At 40.1% G+C, this 22,119-nt stretch overlaps 2 protein-coding genes and 1 long non-coding RNA gene across 9 annotated transcripts in view; 2 read left to right on the top strand and 1 right to left on the bottom strand.

Moving 5' to 3' along the window:
- adgrd1 (adhesion G protein-coupled receptor D1) overlaps positions 1–13,798 on the bottom strand; it is a 31,170-nt gene extending 17,372 nt beyond the window's left edge. Inside the window, exons 1-14 of one of the 5 annotated variants that reach the window (XM_040019310.1) lie at positions 13,339–13,798; positions 13,193–13,229; positions 12,730–12,846; positions 12,165–12,260; positions 11,661–11,783; positions 11,381–11,557; positions 9,089–9,349; positions 7,639–7,706; positions 6,186–6,326; positions 6,013–6,063; positions 5,414–5,540; positions 4,996–5,103; positions 2,760–2,835; positions 1,309–1,450 (exon numbers count right to left, since the gene is read on the bottom strand). In XM_040019310.1, coding sequence (XP_039875244.1) covers positions 1,309–1,450; positions 2,760–2,835; positions 4,996–5,103; positions 5,414–5,540; positions 6,013–6,063; positions 6,186–6,326; positions 7,639–7,706; positions 9,089–9,349; positions 11,381–11,557; positions 11,661–11,783; positions 12,165–12,260; positions 12,730–12,846; positions 13,193–13,229; positions 13,339–13,392 — 1,578 coding nt within the window. In that variant the 5' untranslated portion in view covers positions 13,393–13,798. The other 4 variants (XM_040019311.1, XM_040019313.1, XM_040019312.1 and 1 more) reach the window with 4 other exon arrangements.
- On the top strand, positions 3,518–10,052 carry LOC120726057. Its single transcript, XR_005694274.1, has 3 exons — positions 3,518–3,640; positions 7,817–7,887; positions 9,912–10,052. It is a non-coding gene; the product is annotated as an uncharacterized LOC120726057 (long non-coding RNA).
- A 1,126-nt stretch (positions 13,799–14,924) lies between the features above and the next one.
- On the top strand, positions 14,925–21,582 carry stx2b (syntaxin 2b). Of its 3 annotated transcripts, XM_040019095.1 has the most exons (11): positions 14,925–15,338; positions 15,440–15,514; positions 15,613–15,712; positions 16,298–16,372; positions 16,452–16,525; positions 17,133–17,241; positions 18,503–18,576; positions 18,729–18,866; positions 19,225–19,335; positions 19,483–19,591; positions 19,760–21,582. In XM_040019095.1, exons 1-10 carry the CDS (start codon positions 15,309–15,311, stop codon positions 19,576–19,578), a joined length of 882 nt encoding a protein of 293 aa, XP_039875029.1. In that variant the 5' UTR covers positions 14,925–15,308; the 3' UTR covers positions 19,579–19,591; positions 19,760–21,582. The 3 variants fall into 3 exon arrangements, with proteins under 3 accessions (XP_039875029.1, XP_039875031.1, XP_039875030.1); XM_040019097.1 differs by lacking the exon at positions 19,483–19,591 and having other exon boundaries at positions 19,763–21,582; XM_040019096.1 differs by lacking the exon at positions 19,483–19,591 and having other exon boundaries at positions 14,931–15,338.
- The last annotated feature ends 537 nt before the right edge of the window (positions 21,583–22,119 follow it).

The raw sequence follows: 22,119 nt of genomic DNA, 5'->3' as shown, positions 1-22,119 counted from the left end.
ATCGACACCTTGCCAAAACTAGTAAAACAACCAAAATAGTTTCTTTTTGACTAAATCCAACAACAGGTCTGTGCAGTTTTAGCAAAAACAACCTGTTCTGGATGCGACCAGAGCCAAAAGTTCTGCATGCCAAATTACGATGTGGCTCCTAGTAATAAATCACAGCCTGAGCTATGTGCAACAGAAATGCGCTGGCTCGGTGCGTTCCAATCAGCATGCATTACTAATAAGTATAACAGCCTATTTGTAATGGGATAGAGAGGAAAGAATGCATGTAACCTGATTTATCCTTACATCAGTGGTAAGGGCAATCCAACTAAAATAGAAACACCTTAAAACAGAAACAGAGCGGAGAACTGCTGAGCATCTCCAGCACTACCATAACAAAGGAAATTTTAACTCCTCTCCCATGGTGTCCGCTAAAACAAACAGAGCAATCATTGTCACAGAAACCAGGCCAGATAATTACAGCATAAACATTTATTTCACCAGGGAAGATGAAGGCAAACAAAGCAATATTACCATGGTTTCATAAAGCTGCATGAGTTTCTTTTTTGCTTTTATGAGTGGGGAGGGGGATTGATTCACTTCTACAGAAAGTCGATCATTCATGCAGGACTTGTAAAAGAAACAGAAATACATTGCAGTGTGCTTAAGTCAACCGCCTCATTAATGCCATTGCATGATAATCTAACAGCTTATCAACACAACCAATTAAGATAAAACAAATACAAGATTGTGAAGTTTGCCACCACATTTATGAGTTTACAGGAACACAAGCTAATGCAATAGACACTGGTCAATTAATTTCCAGTTTTGACTGAATTTCCCATGGAAAGCTGGCACTGTCCCTGCCATAAAGTACCAAAGAAAAATATGTTGTTCATAAAATAAAGTTATTGTTCCTTTTAAAGTGCCCTAAGCTTGCAGCTCAAATGCCCATAATCAGCTCGCTTTCTAGAAGCCAAATGCTCCGCAAGGGAAATGCTAGGCAGCCTAATGAAAACCAAACCAGGCTTCGCTCTTTGTGCTGGTAAATGCCCAGCTGCGCAAACCTCAGTCAGTCAGTGATGGACAGCCATCGTCTTACATAAGCATATACCAAAAATAGAGCCGACAGTTTTCATGTGAAGAGATCCGACCGCTATCGAAACCATAGGCAGAGCTCTCCCCTCTGATAACATCCCACACCCAACAATTGAGACAAGCAGAAACTCTCTTAGTTTTCCCAGTATTACTCACCAAGATGGAAAAAAAAGATAAACGAGTCAGAGAGGAAGAAATGGGACATGCAAATTACAGTCTTACCAAAACATGGGTGAGCACAATCTTTATGAGTGGCGCTCCAGAAAGGTTGACCGACAGGGCTGGCAGAGGCTCCACTTTCAAAGAAATCAGACAGCTTGCTACATGGATTTTGTGATCCTTGTAATCAGCTGCTTCATTAATCCTAAGAGATAAAAAGGGGAGAATTGGCTTAGATAATCTAAAAAAGAAACTGAAGCAGAAAACCAGACAAACATACAAAAGAAAGAGACGGAAAGAAATGGCAGACATACAGTGGGGGGAGATTTATTTGATCCCCTGCAGATCCCAACTCTTTGTAAGTTTGCTCACTTACGAAGAAATGAAACATCTCCAATTTTATAGTAGCTTCAATTTAATGGAGAAAGCAAGAATATATACCAAAATATAGAAAAAAAGACATTGAACCATTGAGTGAAATAAGTATTTGATCCACAGGCGAAACATGACTTAGCACTTGTTGGAGAAACTCTTGTTGGCAAGCACAGCAGTAAGATGCTTCTTGTAGGTGGTCACCGGGCTTGCACACATCTCGGGAGGGATTTTGTTCCACTCCTCTCTACAGAAACTTTCTAAATCCTTTAGGTTTGAAGGAAATGACATGCAAATCAATTTATAACCTTTATATAATGCATTTTTGTTTTCTGGATATTTGGTTAAGATTATCTGTCTCTTCATTAAAAGAGGATTGCATAAAAATGGGAGACTGTTCATTTCTTGGTAAGTGAGCAAACTTACAAATTCATCAGGGGATCAAAGTTGATAGTTGGTTAAAAGGAGAAGTACTCCAGATCTCTTGTTTCACAATAGCATCTATCACCACTGTTATCTGCAACTGGCATTCCCACATATGTGTTAAACACAGGACCAGAGCATTGACATTTAGATGGGACTTTAACCATCTGTCTGTTTAATGAATCACACTTAGTGCCAGAATTATTCCATGACAAGTTTTTCGAGATGATCATGTGACCCCAATTTGACATTGCGGTCACACGAACATCATTTCCCTCTTACGATACAAAGGGAGGCCTAGCAGCCTCCAAATGTACTGCCGTAAACATTTCTGACTTAATTTAGATGGATGCAAAAGTGGGGAACAACAAGATGCTTAATCACCGTTATGTCAAACTGGGTTAAAAGCTGGAACAAGCTGATCCAGTGTTGGAACAGTAAGTGAAAGAGCTAATAGCAGGGTGTATCATTCAGCAGGAGCTCAGTGGTGTGATGAGAGATAGGAGAGAAAAAAACAGATAAGGCCTTGGCCTGGGGCATCAGCTGTTCTGCAATTCAGGAAGCAGGGGCGCCTTTGGTGCCAGCTTACCCATTTCCCACACAGGAAGTACAAAGACAGTGTCCCTGACTTTGCGCTTTTGTTCTTGTTGCTGTTTATTATTAGTTAGACCTTTCAAGATTTTACTTTTCACGTTTGGTAGCATGCTGTGTCATCTTACCTGGTCTTCACAGGGCTGATCTCTTTGTAGTAGCTGTGCATGTTGTGATAAAAAAGGCCAACAATGGTGGTTTGAGCTGAGGAGAAGAAGACAACACGCGCAGACTGAATGTGAAAGAAATGAGCTGAGGGCCGGGAATGTAAAGCAGTGCTGCTAAAACACTCACAAAGAAGGCAAGTTAATTAACATTGGCTTGCTACAGTGTGGTGGCACCGGCGGGCTAATTGGACAGTCCTATACTCGCACCGGGGTGAAAAGCAAGACTGCCGCAAACCCATGTGGATGTTGGAAAGCTTGTGAAATGTCTAAATGACTTCACCAGGAGAGCTGGGGGTCTGCTCCCCCACCCCTGACTTGACCTATCGTTCAGCTCGGTCCCACCTTAATACTTTAAGATAAACAATGAAATTGGAGGAAATGCTTAATGGCCCTGTTCCTCCTTTCAAAGGCCTTTCACTTGGGAACTGCTCTAGAACAACAAAAGCAGATGTCAAACAATATGGATACGCAACAGAAGACTGTTAATAAATATATAATCCATCCAGTGTTGGGGAATACATGTACCGGCGTTACGTATTTAAAATACAAAATATGAGTAACGGTATTTCGTTACAGTTACTGCTTAAATAGGTGATAATTGGAAATACAGTTACTTTGTTAAAATCAATGGATTACACGGTGGTCTTTTTCTGTTTCATATGTTAGGCTATCTCCTCTCTATCTCCTCTCTAATTTTGGTAATTTCACGCCAGTGGAAACCCAAACAAAAAACGCAATAAGAGGCTCTGACCGGAAATTTGACTGCGTAATGCAAACTCTGTTTGTCAGTAACCAAGCTGCTCTCATCTTCAAAAGACTCCAACCTAAAGAAACATCTGGGAGTAAGTTCTTTTTTAAAAACTAAGGTTAGCCTACTGCAGCTATCTTGTTTTAGTTGTAGTAGCTACCTGGGTTATGTGCCACTTCAGTATCTGCGATGTACCATTGCTGTGTGATGTATTACTATTACTGAAAGCTGCATTACAGCCTGCTAGCTGCAAATAATCGTGTGCAGTTTTGAAAGCAGACAAAAAGAAAACATATTACTGATACAGAAAGAGTTTTCTATGCGAGATCACTGCAAAAAGTGCAACCTTACCTAAAGTCCACCCTAATGTTACTCATTTTATATTAAGATTTAAAAATCTAGCTGGTATTGTTTTCAGAACTGCATGTGATCGTTTGCAGCTAGCAGGTTGTTAATGCTCTCCATCAAGTCTACAGTCTGGTCTCTATGAACTCAGGTAACGCTAGCTAACAATGTTAGCTCGGCGGCAAGTAGCCTTCAGTAATAGTAATAATTCACACAGCATCAGAATACGTTACTCACATCAAGTTAAGAATATGCTTCAAACTACATTTTGGGCCATGTATTCTGTAATCTGTAGTGGAATACATATATATATTACAACAGAATGCATCCCAGTGAGCCTCAGCAGAGACTGGGCCAGTACACTTGTACAACTCTCCTACAGAAGAGCGAGAGAACAAGAAAAAACAAAACGCAAAATATGCAGCATTTTCTGTTCTTAATTAGAATATAAAATCTGTCCTTGGAGCACTATGGGCAGCCAGGTATTCAGAGTTAATTTGTTCCTGGCTCTAATGTGTTAAGCAATAACATGTATTCCACTTCTGATAATAGCCCTTTAACGAATTATTAAGAGTTCGTTCTGTATGGCAACTCAGTGCATGCGAGAGCCAGGTGGAGCCAAGGGAATCTGACCTAAACACAAAGTCAAACAAACAGAGTTTTAATGCCCACTGTAATTACTGCTCTCCCTTGCACCACTACGTGGATCCATTCCTTTTAACGGTGGAGGAAAGTGGAGAAAAAGTGCGCTCTCTCTCTCATTCTTTCTGTTCTGAATAAAAGGGTAACTGCCAACATTAAAGTCATAGCTGGGTTTCTACAGTACACCATAAAGCCACACAAAAGCTCTCATGGCACTCCTGTCCTTAACTGTATGCCATGTTAGTAGTCCTAAATCTTACGATAATAAATTACCATCCGGTAACAAGAGTCTCCCAGCTGGACAATTTTCTCTTGGCAGAATCAGTGCACGGCTAATGTGAGGTATTCACACTCAAACCCAGCTACTGGTCTGTCTACACAAAGAATCCTCCGAAAGTTCCTCCTTGCACGTCGATGAGCACCTGTCAGTGAACATGCAGAGGCTGTAATGCTAGTACTTACACTCCATTGCGAACGCCTCTCCAGGCACAGAGATGTAGCTCTTGCCTTCTGTGGGGAAGCGGTAATGTGACAGCTCAAAATTCTGTGGGAGTTTCATCAGAGAGTAATCTGCAGAGGTCAGAGGTTAAGAAAAGGGAGAACTGTTGAGAAAAACAAAGTGACAAGCAAGTAACAAGACCGATTTGCTTTGTCGGGGGGGGGGAATCACAAACATCAAACGACCCCTTGGGAGAGAGACAGTAATAAAAAAATGAGGAAAAAACTCAGGAGAGGAAAAGTGGAGAAGCTTAACTTGTGCTTCTCTGAACAAATGTTGGCCTGACGTGATTACAAAACTAATGATGTCAACTTGAGGCTTGGAGTCCGCAAAAGCTACAAACAATGACTTACTTTATGGAGAACCTGACACTTTACTGACCTGCAACAAAAGATGTTCCATCCAGGGAGATGAGAGAGTTTGGGCTGTCCTCCAGGTTAGTCACTACATGTTCCATCACTCTGTCCACTGTCTTGACCAGTCCGCTGACCACAGGGGTGGACTGCTGCTAGAGAACAATGACCCAACGAGAAAAAGTTGACAACTGATTCACTGTTTCTGATTTTGTTGTTTGTCACGGAGAGTACTGCTCACAGTATAAAAACAGGTGATAGTGTCACCGTCTAGAGTTACACTGTAAACCTGACAAAAAACCTGACAAAAACTTGATAATTCGGTTGGCTCAAACTCACTCTACACTGTATCTACTGTCCAAGTTTGATGTGAACATCTGTTTCAGCTTGCTCTTACAAAAACAAGCAAGGTTGTTCTGAACACCCAGTGTACTGAAACCGCTCTCTTGTGTTTGTGATTTGGCCATAACAATTGCACAGTGGAGGAAGCAAAAATCTTTATAGTCAGTTACGCAGTTTTAAACATCCAGATATCCTCGGTGTGTTACATTAACGTATTCGCCACATTGCATACGTTACATTTCGTCATGTTTGGACACTGCACAACTACAGAGTGAACCCATTTACCTCTGTCAGTCCAGGAAAAGACAGCACTTCTTCCACACTTTTGAGCAAACCCTGGGTGGAAGAAAATGGACATCATAGAATTGTTGCATCATATGCGCATGGGTGGGTATTGTATCTGTGTGTATGAATTGGTTTTGCAACAGCAACATGTGTTTTGGACTGTGCTCCAAGACCTGCGTGAGGTTGTTCGCAGTATCACGAGAAATGGTTCCATTGGGCAGCGTCTTCAGGAAACTCTGCACTGGCAAGAAGTCTGTGGGTCGGAGCTCCTCCTGGAGACTGCTGATGACAGGGGGACTCATATCAGCAGCTCTCTGGGGAGACAGCACATCGGGCATCAAATGACGTTTACTGCCAGGAGCAGCGAGTTCCAGTATACACAGGATGTTTAGTGACTGATAGCTTGAATTTAGAGAAAACTCTTTGGACCAGAGTTTCGGCATTGGTCTTTTTCAGATTAGTGCCCAACAAGGAGTGCACTGTTGACTGACTCTGCCTACCATCTTCTATTTCTTTATTTGTTTCCTACAAACAAAACCTTTCGATAAAAAGGTTGCTTCTATTCACATGTGTTATCTATTTGCTTTTTTCCATTTGTCTTTAAAAGGAAACAATGCCTCAACAGGAAATAAACTCTTAGTGTGCATTCAACTAAAAGTCCTTCATTGTTACTTCTTTATTGACTTTCATATGTGTTTTGGCTCAAAGACGCTCTGGTAATAGTTCCCAATGATGTTGAGGTACAGAGATGGGGTTTCATCACCCACACATTGTAAGAGTACTATATTTTTAACATCCAATAAATTAATCCTAATCTATACCAAAACTGAGAAATTACCGTCGTACAGTATTTGTCAATCTTTTCTTTTCAGCCATTCTGTTGTACATTTGCTGCTGTGCTTGTAATCCTGTTGCACGATCCATTTCGGGTAAAGCTTCTGTCGAACAGTTAGCCTCAAATTTGACTCTAGAACACTTTGGTATACAGAGAAGTTCATGGTCAACTAAAAAATTGCAAGGCACTCCAGTCCTTTGGCTGCAAAACAAGCACAAATCATCACCCCTCCAACACTGTGTTTGCTAATTGGTATGAGGTGTTTGTGCTGATATGCTTTGGTTTTTGCCAAACGTCTCGCTGGGCATTTTGCCCAAACAACTCCACGTTTATCTTATCTATCTAAAGGATACTGTTCCAGAAGTCTTATGATTAGTTTGCAGCTTTGCAAACCAAAGACAAGCCGCCATGATTTTTTTTCTTTTTTTAAGAGAAGAGGCTTCCTCCTGGCAGTCCTTCCAAAAAGACATACAGCATTTTTCTAATTGTGTTATCATGAACTTTAACATTTAGCATGCTAACTGAAGCCCATGGATTTGTAGCTCTTGGGGTTTCAAACTGTGAGTAGCTAACAAATGTATTTTGCTAACAAGGAGCTAAAATTACCTTCTGTACAGCTAACAAGATACTGAGTGCTCAGTCATTCTCTGTTACAAAAATAATCTAATTTGTTTAATGATATAAAACCAATTTTTTAGGGCTTTAGTTCTCACTGGTGTTCTGTGGCGAGACCCTCCTCTACTGTCCCCTCTTTAGGCTTTTATTGTTCAAAGAAACCCTGAGACACTTACGGCCATCGGCGTAGTTGAGATCACTTCCTTGGAGATTCTAGGTGTTGTTTTAGAAACCATGTCCCAAGCTAGAAAAGACAATACAAAGGGTTGAAACAGGACAGGGTATAGCTTAGCATCACTCCTGTCTTTAATCATGGTTTAGTCTAACCTTGCCTTTTTGTGACTTTTTTTTTAGGTCCTTTGTTGAATGCAGCTGGGTCAGGCTGCAGTAGTGTGGCTGGATTTTATCACCTTCAAGCTTACAGTGTGAGTGTAATGCCCGGTCATGAGAGGAGGTATTTTACAGCCTCCGCAAAAGTGGGATACTCCACCACATAATACTCTGCCACTAATTTCTGTACCGGGCTCAAACACATTTTATATGTTTGCTGTCATTTAATAAAAACAGCTCTAAGCCGCTACCAGAAAAACACCATATATGGATGTACATTAGACATATTAGTCAGCTCTTCTTTAGTTCAATACAGCATTTTATATGCATGTTCTGCAGAGGTAAAAATATTTCTCTGTAACCACAACAGTCAGGCTCTTCTTGTCAGGTAATAAAGAAATCAAGACTCTCTGGCTTTATCGTGACCACAAAATAATTCTCTGTAGCAGTCTTTATATATCAACACCATACACAAGAGGAGTTCAACTTTACTGATCGGTAAGACTTATCTGCAACCAAAAATGCTTTAACCGCTCAGCTAAAAAGGTACATTTCATTAAGTGTCGAATATTTTTCAGATTAAAATGAAATTTTCTAATATCTTATATTAGAAAATATAATCATAACTATATACTGTAATATAGTTATTATTAATCTCTTGCTCTCTTCCACAGAAAGTCTATCCTGTCTTCCTTCCCTCATCCCCAGCTGGTTCTGCTGGAGGTTTCTTCCCGTTAAAAGGGAGGTTTTCCTTCCCAATGTTGCCAAAGCTCATTGTTGTGGTTTTCTCTGTTTTCATATTGTAAGTTTTTACTTTACAATATAAAGCGCCACAAAGCAGAATGTTCATTTTTTTCTACATTCTCATAAATGCCATTTTGTGTCCTTTTATGGCTCTCTACTGAACAAAAACAGACAAGCTTCTGGGTGTTTTGTCCTAGCGTGTTGTAACTTGTCATATTATATTAAAATGATTGGCCCCTGCATCTCAACTCAGGTCTTTGCACTCTTATAAATACTTATAAGGCAAAACTATGGAAGCCATGGCACTTGAAGGTCATGAAAATGGTTTCTGCAAGAAGAGCCATTTGACAGTGAGGCAGGCTATATTTGCATGGTTTGATGTGCTTCTGTTAAGCATGAATTCTGTGGATGGAATGTAGCATGGATAAAGACGGAAATTGCTTTTTAACCCATGATTTCCTCAGAGAAAAGTCAAAAGGGAGGAAGCATTTTAATAAATCAGCATCTTCAAGAATGTCAGGAGTTTTTTTTTTAATAGTAGACAGGTCCTACCTATAGTTGCATTGTAGTAGAGTGAGATGTTCTCAGGTGAAAGGGCCCTTTCCCAGATGACGAATTCATCAAAGGCTCCTGTTACATAGTGACTATATCCCTTATTGTTGGCAGTTCCAATGACGAGGTCAGGGTAGGGGTCTCCATAGGTTTCCTCTGAGATGCTTCCGTTTTTGTTCTCAGCAGTTAGGGTCGCATTGATGTAGACCTTCAGGCCATCTTTCTTAGTCCATGTAAAGAGGATGTGGGTCCAGTATGGCCCTAATAACGTAAACATAAAATGAAAGAAACGCTCAATTGTTGAAGAATTGAATCCACCCCTCCCTGAGTCTGATTCTGCCAGAGCTTTCTTCCTGTTTAAAGGAAGTTTTTTCTTTCCCATTGTTGCCAAGTGCTTGCTCACAGGGGGTTACCTGATTGTTGGGATTTCTTTATAATGTTTTAGGTATTGTAGCTTTTCATGTGTGAATACGTTTAGCAGGAAAATACACTGAGTGTGTGGTGTTGCAAATGTTCTCAGTCATTGGTCGCCTTTTTAAAGCAACTGATATTGCAGACACCATGTTTCATGCTTGGTTTAACCCAGAAAGTAAACGATGACGTGTACTCAATGCACAGTAGCTTTCATCAAATGAAACTCACACTGATATTTGCTGGTTCTAGCTTTTTAAATTTAATATTTGTTTTTTAAATTGTGTCTTTTTGCCCATCTCCCACCCCTCATCCCAAACCAGTCACGGCAGATAGCTGTCCCTCATTGCACCTGGTTCTGCTCAAGCTTTCTTCCTGTTAAAAGGGAGTTTTTCATTCCCGCTGTCACCAGGTGCTTTGCAAATTTGGACTCATGGATGCATCGGAGAGCAGCCAGGGATCGACCCGCAAGCCTTCCAGATTGTAGGTGACCTGTTCTACTACCCGAGAATATAAAAACAATATTGGCTTGAACTGAACAGAATTTGTGTGTGTCTTAAACACAAGTTCCTAGCCGTGCTAACAGCTATGTGAGGCTGAACATAGATACATGGCTTTTGTGAGATAGCCTATTAAGTTCAGAAAGATGCTGGGTTAGTTTAGCAAGAATAGTTAGAATAGCAAGAACACTACACAATTTTACATTTTGACCAGCTGATGGCGCTGTCTTAAGCGAAGAACCAAAACTCAACTAACATTAAGCGCCTTGAGGCGACTGTTGTTGTGATTTGGCACTTTATAAATAAAGCAGAACTGAATTGAATTAACTCTGTCAACTAAAATGTTTGATTTTTCCATTAATTAATCGCGCTTAATCTTTTGACTGATTTAGTAATTTATTACTCCTTCAGTTCCAGATGCTAGATTTTATGGTTTGCACAAACCAAAAACTCCAGCCAATATTTACAATGAATTGTGCATCACAAGAACAGAGAAATTAATAAACAATAGAGAAGTCCCAAAAGACAATGCCTTCCCCGTCACACATGCCAGACAGCCAAAACCACCAAAACACATGTCATTTGTGGTTGCAATATAAGCAGTACTGGATGTACCAAAGACCAAGCTCAGCTTGCAAGTCTCTCATTTACTTCTATATGTACATTTTTATATTATTAACTTTCACCTTACAATCACACACTGGGTCACACAGGCCCTCGAGTCTTACTCATTCACCCACAAAAACCTTTTCTCCCAAATCAGAAGAAAGAGAAGTGACATATTTTGACATTATGTCCCCAAGGCTCAACATGTCATTGTATGAGAACCAGATGACGTTTGGATCTTTATAACCGAACACTAGCATCAAAATTGAGTTACGACCAAGACCTTGAGTAACTGCAGGAAAAACAAGGATGACACAAGTCATTTGAGAAGAGAATAGCGATTGGTAAAAGTTTCACGTAATGTTGAATCTCACATGATTTATTTCATTTTGTCAACTGTTTACAGTATCAGCCCATCTCATGAAAAAAAGAAAAGAAAGTAATTTCATTTTCAGAAATTAATTCAAAATATTGGTCACACTCTGACTTTTATTGTGTTTCATATCTCATCTAACTTGACACCAAAACTAAACACCGAACATTATTTTGCACATGTTGTCTGCCATCTCCAAAAAATTGTATGTTTAGTGCTACGGCAAAAGATTTGAGAAATATACCCCCATCTTTGCCAAATCAACTGTCCGTAGTTACATCTGGTCTCAGTTAACAAAGTCATGAATGCAATTATATAACCATTAGTTTATGGTGTGTTCAAGACCAAAATAGATTCCTTGTGGGAAATGTAACTATGTGAAAGGAAATGTATTAAGAGTACCTGGAACGTCGATGTTGGCCCGCCATCTGTGCTTGTTGCTACGAGTGTAAAACTCCACATATCCTCCTAAAGGGTTTGTGTAGACTGAGAAGCCATTGGAGATAACTTTTCCTCCAGAAGCGACAGCAAAGCGGGAGGCTGACTCGTGGTTTTTCCAAAAAAAGGAGAAGGTAATGCCTAGGGGATGATGAAAACCCAGCAGCCGTCAGTACAGGAACTGAACAGTTTTACAAGCTAAACGATAACTTGTTCAATTATAGATTAAGTGCAGTGCACTCACCCTCAGGACCACATAAATTAGGGTCACTAATGCACGTGTTCTGGTAGTTTCCAAAGTGAAGAAAGGTGCCACCGTTATCTCCATTCAGAAAGATGCCCTTGTTGACCATTCCTTCAACAATGTCTGGGACAAAGCACAATTTAGAGGAAAAATTTCATTTAAAAACAGGAAGGTGTTGTAACCGTTTAAGTGACTTTATAGTCATCTAACCACACGCTGTTTTGCATGATGAACATAAAGATTTTGCAGCTTTACTTGCATCTCATGTCAGAAGCCAGTCAATAAGTCTCCTACTTGACTTCAGGTTTAATTAATGTTAAAGAACAATCCCTTATCATCAACATACCAAGAAGTCCTCATTTCAGTCTGCAAGAACCGAAGACTGAACGGGGAGAAAAGTGTGGAGGGCTCAGCTCAACCATGTGGCAATACAGAGGGAACAACAGAAGGCAGTGGGTGATGCACAAATGATTTTCAGTGAGAGGAAAAGTGATGGATCCTCACCTAGTATTGCAGAAATGTTAGTGTAGGCAGAGTCATTGTACACATAGGAAGAATTATGGGAAGAAGGGAGCACAGTGTGGTTGTGGATTCTGATAGCTGGACAAAGACAACAGAGACAAAAAAAAAAGTGATTCACACCAATACGGACAAAAAAACAGAAGATAGAACAGTGAAAGGAAAGCAATGGGAGGGATGTGATGCACAGGTATGAGACGGAGTGATGGTGACCAGCGTGCGAGGTGGCAGCGGTCAAAGAAAACTCAGTGTGACTTCACACATCATGCCCAAGTCTATACCCGATCCCTCTTTAACTTTAATCTTTCACTGAATGAGGAATCTACAACACTGCTGCAAATGATATTTAATTAAAAATTAGGCAAATGTCATCTCCAAACTATAGATTTTTGTAAATGATGTACTGCAGCATTTTTAAATCCTATTTTTTTTAATTGACTGTAATTTCACTCATAAATCTGGCATTAAAATTAAAATCACGATAGCTTTGGCTGGAAGATGGGTGGTAAAAACACATTTAAATCGAACAGGTGTTTTCATATTCACATACTTATGTTGCTTCCGTTAATATAACCTGATCTGTTTCCATTATGATCCCACAGTTCATGGATTCCTTCCACTGCATCCAGCGGCCAGTAATGCGAGGCCGTGTCCAACACCTCCAGGCCTGGATGGACAAGTCAAGCATAAACAGGCATCCAAAAAGGGCTTTTCATCCAATCAAGCACTGCCTCATTAATCAGAATTTATTTTCCCAGAACCACATTTTGGGTTTGGGGTGGATTAAAAAGACAGAGATGATAATAATGATGCAAACAACTGGAAAAAAGTTGTTTATGCAGCAGACTATTTTGATTAAGCAGAAGAAGTAAACAAAGCAATAACATCCTCTGGCATGGAAATTAGCAGATGGTAAAACAGGATCTTACAAATTATTTCTTTCTTTCTTTTTTCATTTTTAATCTAGCAACTGAAAACACAGGGAAATTGTCAGTCCAGAAATTTCTTACTACCTGGATGCTTCTGAGCTTGCGCCACTTGAGCATAAACCTGTTAAGAAATTAAAAATAACTTATAAAGTCTGCAGTGCACAGTTCGTTCTGCTATATGGGAGGAATTGCTAGTCATTTTCATCATGATGTGCCTTTCTTAAGTTTACCTTAATAAAGGAGACAAAAGCTGTAAAAATGCGAATCCGCAAACAAAATGCCATAGTCTCTGCAAAATATAACACCAATTCTCTGAAACAACTTAATTCCACGGGTGAAGATGAATCCAGTAAGCGCCGCTCATTGTTCCAATAGAATAAAAATAAAACTTCGGATCAGTCCATTTGTCCAAGGTTAGAAATACCCAAAGAAAATAAATAGAAGCACTGACTCAATAAAGCATTCAATTTAGAGTTGTGGCGTGAGGCCGAAAAACTTCAGAAGTTGTCCTTTCATGATAAAAACTGAAGCCCAACTCCAGAAAATTGTAATCCTTAATATTTATCCGAAAATTTAAAAAGCCGTTTTCTTAGAATTTCTCTGCCTGCATCTGGGAGCCTCAAGGAGTACAGGAGCTCCGCTGAGCTGTGCTGGGCTGCTGCTGGACTGAACGTGGGAATTGCAAAACGTGAAGTCATTTTCTTTGGATCTTCTAAGAAGGGGCGGTAAAGTTTGTGCGTAAAAGGCGTTACTTGTGCGTAATTGGAGATTGCACGGGGAGTGAGATCAGGGTGTGCACCGTGTGATCCACAGATGCATATCTGAGTTTGTGTTCAAAATATTTGTAAATAGCATACGATTTTAAAGACGTTTCGAGCAAGCTTCTTCCGACAACTGGTGGAGAGTCGCGTTGTCTAGCTTTTTTCTTTTCAAGCTCTGAAGACTACAATAACCTGGATGACTGAGTAGCTAGACAAACAGCATGCAAAACCTTTCTAGGAATAATAGGAATACGCTGAGTGCTCCTTCCTTTTTAACAGTGTGTAAATCTGCGAAGTTGCACAGATATGCCTAGATATGTGGGAAAGGAGCAGAAACCCCTTTTAAAAACAAATTGAGTTACAGTTAAACAACACACACACACACACACACACACACACACACACACACACACACACACACACACACACACACACACACACACACACTAAAGTATGAAAGTTCTGTAAATAACATCAGTATTAAAGAAGAACTCAAAGCACTCCAAGTGGAAACATAAAACAAGACATGTGTTGTTGTCAGATGAGAAGTGGGCCCTTGTTTGACTTTTGGCTCGGTAATTTCGGTTTGTGAAATGCGTAATGAGAGTTGGGCATTTAGAGTTTGGATGACATCCACATATGGGGAAGTCATCAGGAGTCCCGTCGAAGGCTCCAAAAGTCAATTTACGCGGGTAAACAGCGCCACTGTGTGGCCAGGTGAATAATAGCTTAGCGGCCATCCAGCAGCGCTTATATATTATTTATAAAAAACCTTTTCATGTAACCGCAAACTGTTGTTGCTGTCTAAAAAAAATTAAATAAAGAAAACAAATTGATATTAAAAAAATCGATTTATAATAAACTCAGAAATGCCACAAAAGATTAAAGTCTGACAATGGTACCTCAAATAGTTTCAGATTTGTGTAATAGTTCTACCAAGTTCAGCCCTTTTGAAATATGATTGCAGCCATTTAGTTTATTTATCATAAAGTTCAAATGTGATTAAGGGAGGACCAGATTCTCCATCAACGTCATCTGAGAGAGAGAGAGAGAGACTTCACAGAGAGGGACAGAGAGAGAGGGAGAGAGAGAGAGAGAGAGAGGCGTATCCCGGGGAGAGGGATATTACTGTGGATCTATTACGGATCCGATGCACTTGTTGAGCGGGGAATATCGGCAGAGTTGAAACAGGAACAGCCCTTTCTGGGTTTATTTCTGAGTTGTGTCTTGGACCCAGTTTTGATCAAACAAAGCTCGACCTGACTTCCTATTTCTGCGACTGTCATCTCACAACCTCGTGGGCCTGGATCTCAGAGATTAAACTAAATCTATTTTTATTAGCCACTGCGCGGCAATGTTCCTCTCCACATGGAGATGTACAGGATAGAGCCAGCATATGCTTTACAACTAGCTGAGCGGGAGACGAGCTGACCGGTGTGATGAAGGATCGACTGGCTGAACTGAGCGCTGTAAGTGTTTTTGTTTTAGCTTCAACTTCGTGGATCGTGACATGAAATATCCTAGCGGCATTAAAAAAAAAGGTCACTCAAACACATTTTCATCCTCGTAGGCCGCTTCACAAACAGAAGAAGATGTTGCAGTTACAGTTAACCAAGATGGATTCATGGATAGCTTTTTCAGAAGGGTGTGTACTACTGTGACTTCCAGAATGTGTATTAAGACTAAAAGCAATAATAATTGAGGACACTGATGGATTCTTGGCTTATTTATCGGCTGGTGTAGGTGGAAGAAGTCAGAGGAGTCATCGATAAGATCTCCATACAAGTGGAAGAAGTGAGGAAGATCCACAGCATGATCCTGTCGGCACCCAACACAGATGACAGTAAGTGTGGGTCGTTTAGGATGTTAACATCCTTTAGGTTTTTTTATTGCTTTATTTTTAGAAATGCATGGATGGAAGTAGTCTTTTTGGGCACAGAGTCAACGTGCTTCAGATGTCTTCCTTCCTTAGTTGCGATGAATGGCCGGCAGACCGGAAACCTGTGAAGGAAGTAGCACTCAAATTTGCATCAAACCTGACAAACTACTGTGAGATTCAGGACCTAATCAGGGATTTAAACATGCTGTTTTACTAAAAAAATAATTTCTACAAATTCCAAATGGTTTTAAATTATGACTGATCCTTTAATTAGATCCGAATCAGTGTCTAGCCTTCTTTACTGTGTGAGTGGAAAATCTGGTCACAGGATAACTCAGTTTACTTTGTCATGGAATCAGTTAATGTAGTTCATAACAGTGTCCATGACGTGGAAATTGTCCTTTATTTTGTAACCTCTCCATTATTGCCTCGGGGTCGTTGCCAAGTGACCAGCTGAAATCAGAGCAGATCAAATATTTGGATTACCTGGATGACGACTTTTCTTCTAAACAAACTCAAATCTAACACATCTCCTGTTTGTGTGCGAAGGAACAAAGGATCAGCTGGCTGCACTCACCAATGATATCAAAGGGAATGCCACTGTGGTGCGAACCAAACTAAAATGTGAGTTCAGCTGTCGTCCACATTTCTTTCATGTGTTTCAAATTGTGTAACAATGTCATTTTTACTTTTTTTTTCACAGCCATTGAGCTGAGCATGCCCAAAGACGATGCTGCTAACAGGGCCTCTGTAGACTTCAGGATCCAGAAAACACAGGTCAGGATCTCCTCACACACGCACACTTATCACATACCTGATCACACGACGACCCAAGCACTACTCTGTCAGCTGTATGCAGAACTTCATACAGATAAAAGCTGTTTTGTTTTTATTATAAATAAATCCAGACAAAATAACTTCTGACTATCCAGCTCTCAGCTTTACTTCTGTATTTTGTTGATGGTATATTTCTCTAGTTTAAGAGCAAAAACTGTATCATAACCTTCCAACACTTCCAGTGTGTACTTTGTATCTTGTACTTCTGAATTATAAGGTATTAAGTCTTAAAACTTTGCAGGGTGACATGATGCTGTTAACCGTGTTGCCTCACAGCAAGAGAGAGCTGGATTTATATCCGGTCTGGGTACTCTGGCCTCCCACAGTCCAAAGAAATGCACTGGGTTAGATGGACTGTTTCTAAATGGGCTGCAGGTGTGAACATAAGGGTGAATGGTTTTCTCTATATGTGTTACCTCTGTGGCAGATTACTCTGCCGCTCCCCTTAAAACAGCTGGGATAGGCAACCCTGAGCTGGATAAGCAGAAGTCTGGAAAGCCTGCAGCACATTATCACTTTGTGTCTCTGTGTTTTGACTTGTCCTCAGCACACTGTGCTCTCCAGGAAGTTTGTGGAGGTCATGACCCAGTACAACGAGACTCAAGTGTCCTTTAGGGAAAGAAGCAAAGGAAGAATCCAGAGACAGCTGGAGATAAGTGAGTGACAAATAATTGTACTCCTGTATCTGAATAAGCCCAGGAATAATGGGCTACATTAACTACCAATGGATGACCATACAGGACTTGAAATTAATTACACTTTCAATTCTTTTGACAAACTTAAAAAAGTAGTGCTAAAAGGGCGACAAAAGAAGTAAAACCCTCAAGCTGTGTTAGGGCAGGATCCAGGAAACAGACCGCACCAGCTTCCTCTCTGCTTCTCTGGACACCAGCCTTAGTGCTGATAAACAGAGAAGAGCAATAGTATAGGGTTTCTGCAACGCCCAGACAATAAATTTCCAGTGTTTTGGAAAGAAATGTACTAAAAATGGTTCCCGTATTAGCAACATATAACGTAGTCTCATTAACAAATATTCTATATCAGATAGAAATGATTGTTTAGGTACAATAAGATTCATATTTGTTATAACTCCAGATTTGTAATTTGCTTTCTGCTTATTGTGTTAAGTCCTCGCTGTTCAGTATCCCTGTAACAAACAGGCAGATCCATTGTATTAAGTATATGTGAGTAACAATAGTGAAAAGCAAAAAATAAAAAAGGGTTGACTCCCAGAGCCAGTCCCTGCGGCCGGCATTAATGAGAGGCTCTAGTTCTGCAGACGGGCAAGCCTGATACTGGAGACGCCTCTCTGTGTTTGCGTTGCCGGGGATACGAGCAGAGCACTCAGCGGCCTGTGCAACAGTAGTTCACCTGTCTTTGACCAGACTCAGTTTGTGCTGTCGTCAAACACCAATAACTGACACCGTTCACAAGTAAAAGCCTTGATGTGTAGCGATGAGCTGAGCGCGTGGTGTGTTTTGCTTTGAGTGTCTCTCTGAGGAACAGCCACCGATAAAGGTGTGTGATATACAGTAAGCACCTGCACAGCGGTCTCTCTCTCTCCAGGGAGAGTACTTTACAACAGGAGGCATGGTTGCAGTAAAAGAAAGCCCTCTGTTTGATTGTTTCAGGAGCTTTGAGGGGGGGTTGTGTAGATTTCGGTACCTCTTATGCAACCCTTTGGCATGAATCCACTGACAGCTGCAGCAGGCAGAGATGGGGCAAAAGAAATAAAATATATTCAGAGGGATTCTTCCTCAGTTCCATAATGACATCAAATGAAGGCATATTACTTTCATGGGTGGGAGCAAATACACATGGTCCAAAACAGTCACTTTTGTTAGGAATGCCAAAACTTATGAATCAAATAAAACTGCCAGACAATTTTGAATTCTTTGTTTATTTGTTTAATTCTAGCTGGAAGAGTGACCACCAATGAAGAACTAGAAGACATGTTAGAAAGTGGAAATCCATCCATCTTCACCTCTGATGTACGGTTTCTCCAGCATTAATGTGCTTGCTTGGTAAAATGCCACAACTGCCATCTAGTGGCTGATGAGTAAATCTTTTTTGCAGTTGGGGTTGTGTGCCGATAGGGTGATTTTGGATGGATTTTTGAAGGTATTAAATCTTTCTCCCTCAGATCATTTCTGATTCCCAAATCACACGGCAAGCCGTGAACGAGATAGAGTCACGACACCAGGACATCATGCGCTTGGAGACGAGCATCAGGGAGCTCCATGCGATGTTCATGGACATGGCAATGCTGGTAGAAACTCAGGTAAGAGCCTCATCTGAGTGGAAACTTTCACAAGCAGATCTGTTGATTTTTCTTTTAAAACTTGTTTCTAATATTGTCTACTAGGTATATTAGAATGGAGCTCATAGCACAAATACCAGTATCAAGTCAGAGGTGTAAAACATAAGGCTTGTGGCCACTAAGACTTGTCCAGCAAGGAGGTGTACCCCCCCCCCCCAAACTGTCATTCACTATTTACAAAATTAAAGGACATAAAGTTCCTGTTTTTCCACTACTATAGAAATTACTGCTTAAGATCAAAGTGGCCTGTATGTGGTCCAGGATGTGAAATAGGTTTGACATCCCGGCCATAAATAAAAGCATCTGCATTCATTTACAGGGGGATATGGTTAACAACATTGAGAAGAACGTCTCTAATGCAGCTGAATACATTTGTCGTGCAAAGGAAGAGACCAAAAAAGCAGTCAGGTACCAGAAGAAATCCCGGAGGGTATGTGCTCCTTTCTGGTTCTTTCTTGATGCAATTTAAAAAATATAAATCTTTGTAAAGGTAAATTTGATATAAGATCGTGGTCTAAGCAGCATTTCTTTTCATTCATGAACTTTAAATAACACCGTCTTCCTCTTCACTTGCCAGAAATACATTATTCTTGCCTTTGCTCTGTTGATCCTGCTTGCTGTTATTGCACTAATTGTCGGCCTGTCTGTCGGACTAACCAAACCCCCTGCATGAGACCTGCTGTGAGGTAACAACACTTCCACACCCACAACTTCCTTTTCTTGAGCCAAACATCCATCTCTTAATTTATGAATCTATTTTATATATTATGTTCATCTGCCGAATGCTTCACTGGATCTGCGGTTTCTCATATGCAGCCAATTCCTCTGACTACTCCTTTCTCCTGTTTTGACAGAAGCTTCTCTACCTTGCCATGTGTGGAGGTTTCATACTTTTACTCATCATAATAGTCGGAGTCTTTGAGTAATGAATTCCATCGTGTGCAGTTCCACAGCAGTCAGAAGTGATGAAACTTTCACAAGCTTCATAATAGGACTGTCAGCCTCTATCCAGCAGAGGTGCAGGACGGATGTCTAGAGCAGAATTTTTCCCCCATTATTGTTTTTTTTTTTTTTAAAAAACAATGACTCCTGATAACAACCAGCTGACAGCTGATATTTGGAATTGATACATTTTTACGGTAAAAGAAAGTTTTAATGTTTACATCACTTCACTACATATGAAAAAAGCAGATCTGGCATATTTACATGATGGACACAAGTGTTGGTGTTAATTAATACCTTTTCTTAATTAAAAGAAAAAATAATCAAAGCCTAAACCTTAGCAGCAGACGTGTATATAGATATAGATCTGTTTGTCTCATCTTCCCAGTACCCCTGCTATTCTTCAATGTTTTTTTATTTTATTTTAATTTTTCGCTTTTTTAGCAATTTAATCACTCACTAAAGACAACATCTTAAAGTATTAATTGTTACTGTTTTATGGCAGTTAGGGCGTGTCTGTCCAATTAGAAGCATGAATTCCTTCTCGTGGTCAGCAGAGTCCAGTGCAACAGATCTTGGTGGGGAAAATATTCCTCGGCTCCTTAACACTTTCCTTTCTAGTTAATGGCCTCAGTCGCCAGTTTCATACCTTAGTGAAAACATGGTGCTTATATTTGATGATAAAGAGACAAAATATATTTTAGCCAGCAGTATACCTACACAACCCCAATTTAAAATTTAAGTTGGGATAAAATGTAAAAATAAAAGCAGAATGTAATTATTCAAAAGCAAATCCTCATATTTCATTACTATAGAACACAGAAAACATATCAAATGTTTAAGCTGAAAAAAATTTATGAAACAATAAAGCATTCTTTATTCTGAAATTGTTCCATAATTGGTCTTGCAAATTGGTGAGCCTGAAATTACTCTGAAATTTCTTCCTATTTTTGATGAGTTTTAAGGATGAAGACTAAATTCAATAAAACTGGAATAGAGGTGGGCATACTTGTCATAACAGAAGTAGGTTGTAAGATTGTGGGATGTACCACTTCAAGGATATCTGCTATTCTACCTTCAAAACACAGCTCATCTAGCTACTGGTCAGCTCCAGTCTGTGTGTACTTTACTGTGCCAGAATAGCCTTTAGTTTTGATTGTTTGTTATATGCATGTAACTAATCGGATGTGATTGGGACATTGCTCTAGGTCACAGAGTAGTGGTCCAGCAGTAGTCTGTTTTGTGTGGTTCTAAAGTTTCAAGGTTTATATTTTCACTGCAAAAATATATCAATTCTTCTTAACTGTAAAACATCATAATTGCTATCAGCCCTGAACAAAGACGCAACAGTCAACACACAGAACCAGTTACAATAGACACAACAACATCGGCCTCTGTGTTATGCTGAAGTAGAGCACGTCTCTTCAATACAGCAGATTACTGTTGTTCTATATTGCTGTTAAATAGATTTTTTTGTGCTGAAGAAACAGTTTGACATTTTGGGAAATGATTTGGGTGCTTGTTGAGGGTTCGATTAAAGGATTAAGTATAACTTGCATGTTTAAAGTAATAAACATGCCACAGACACTTTTTCTTTTACCCAGGCTAGGATAGCTGCTGGCTGCTGCTTCACATTAAACACAGACTTGAGAGCATATCATTCTTTTATCATAATTTAATAAAGCTACAACAACTGCCCAGACAGTGGTGCACTGGTTAGCACTGTTGCCTTGCAGAAAGAAGGTCCTGGGTTCAGGTCTACCAGCTAGCTGGGGCCTTTCTGTGTGGAGTTCACATGTTATCTCTAGGTACTCCCACAGACACACGTGGGGTTTGTTTAACTGACTGTAGATGAATGGCTGTCTCTCTCAAAGTGCTAGTTTGGCACCCTGTCCCAGCTGTGTACCCTGAATTGGGTAAGCTGATGCATGTCACAATTTTATCAAACTGCTGCTTTAGTGTCAAAACATGTGACCAGCTCACTTCTCTGTACACTGACGGCATACTTTGTGTTTACATGTTCAAGTATGTGCTTTATCCTTTTCACCTGTTGTGTATATATAATGTTATTTGTGTGATGTGAATGTTAAACTACTACAGCTCAGGAGACCTTTAGGAATTTCATGTAGTAACATAGAATCCACTGTTATATTGTAAATGTGCCTTCTTGACATTTTAATATGAAACCTTAACCTTAAGTGCATTTGTCACAGCTACTGAGTGTGATGACTGAAATACTGCTGTGAAAAGAGTCATGCAGTAATGTAAGACT

The sequence above is a fragment of the Simochromis diagramma genome, unplaced genomic scaffold, assembly GCF_900408965.1.
Source record: "Simochromis diagramma unplaced genomic scaffold, fSimDia1.1 OVJJ01000822.1, whole genome shotgun sequence".
NCBI classification, from domain to species: Eukaryota; Metazoa; Chordata; class Actinopteri; order Cichliformes; family Cichlidae; genus Simochromis; species Simochromis diagramma.
Note: the sequence above shows the minus strand (reverse complement) of the source record. Positions and strands in the feature narration are given on the sequence as shown.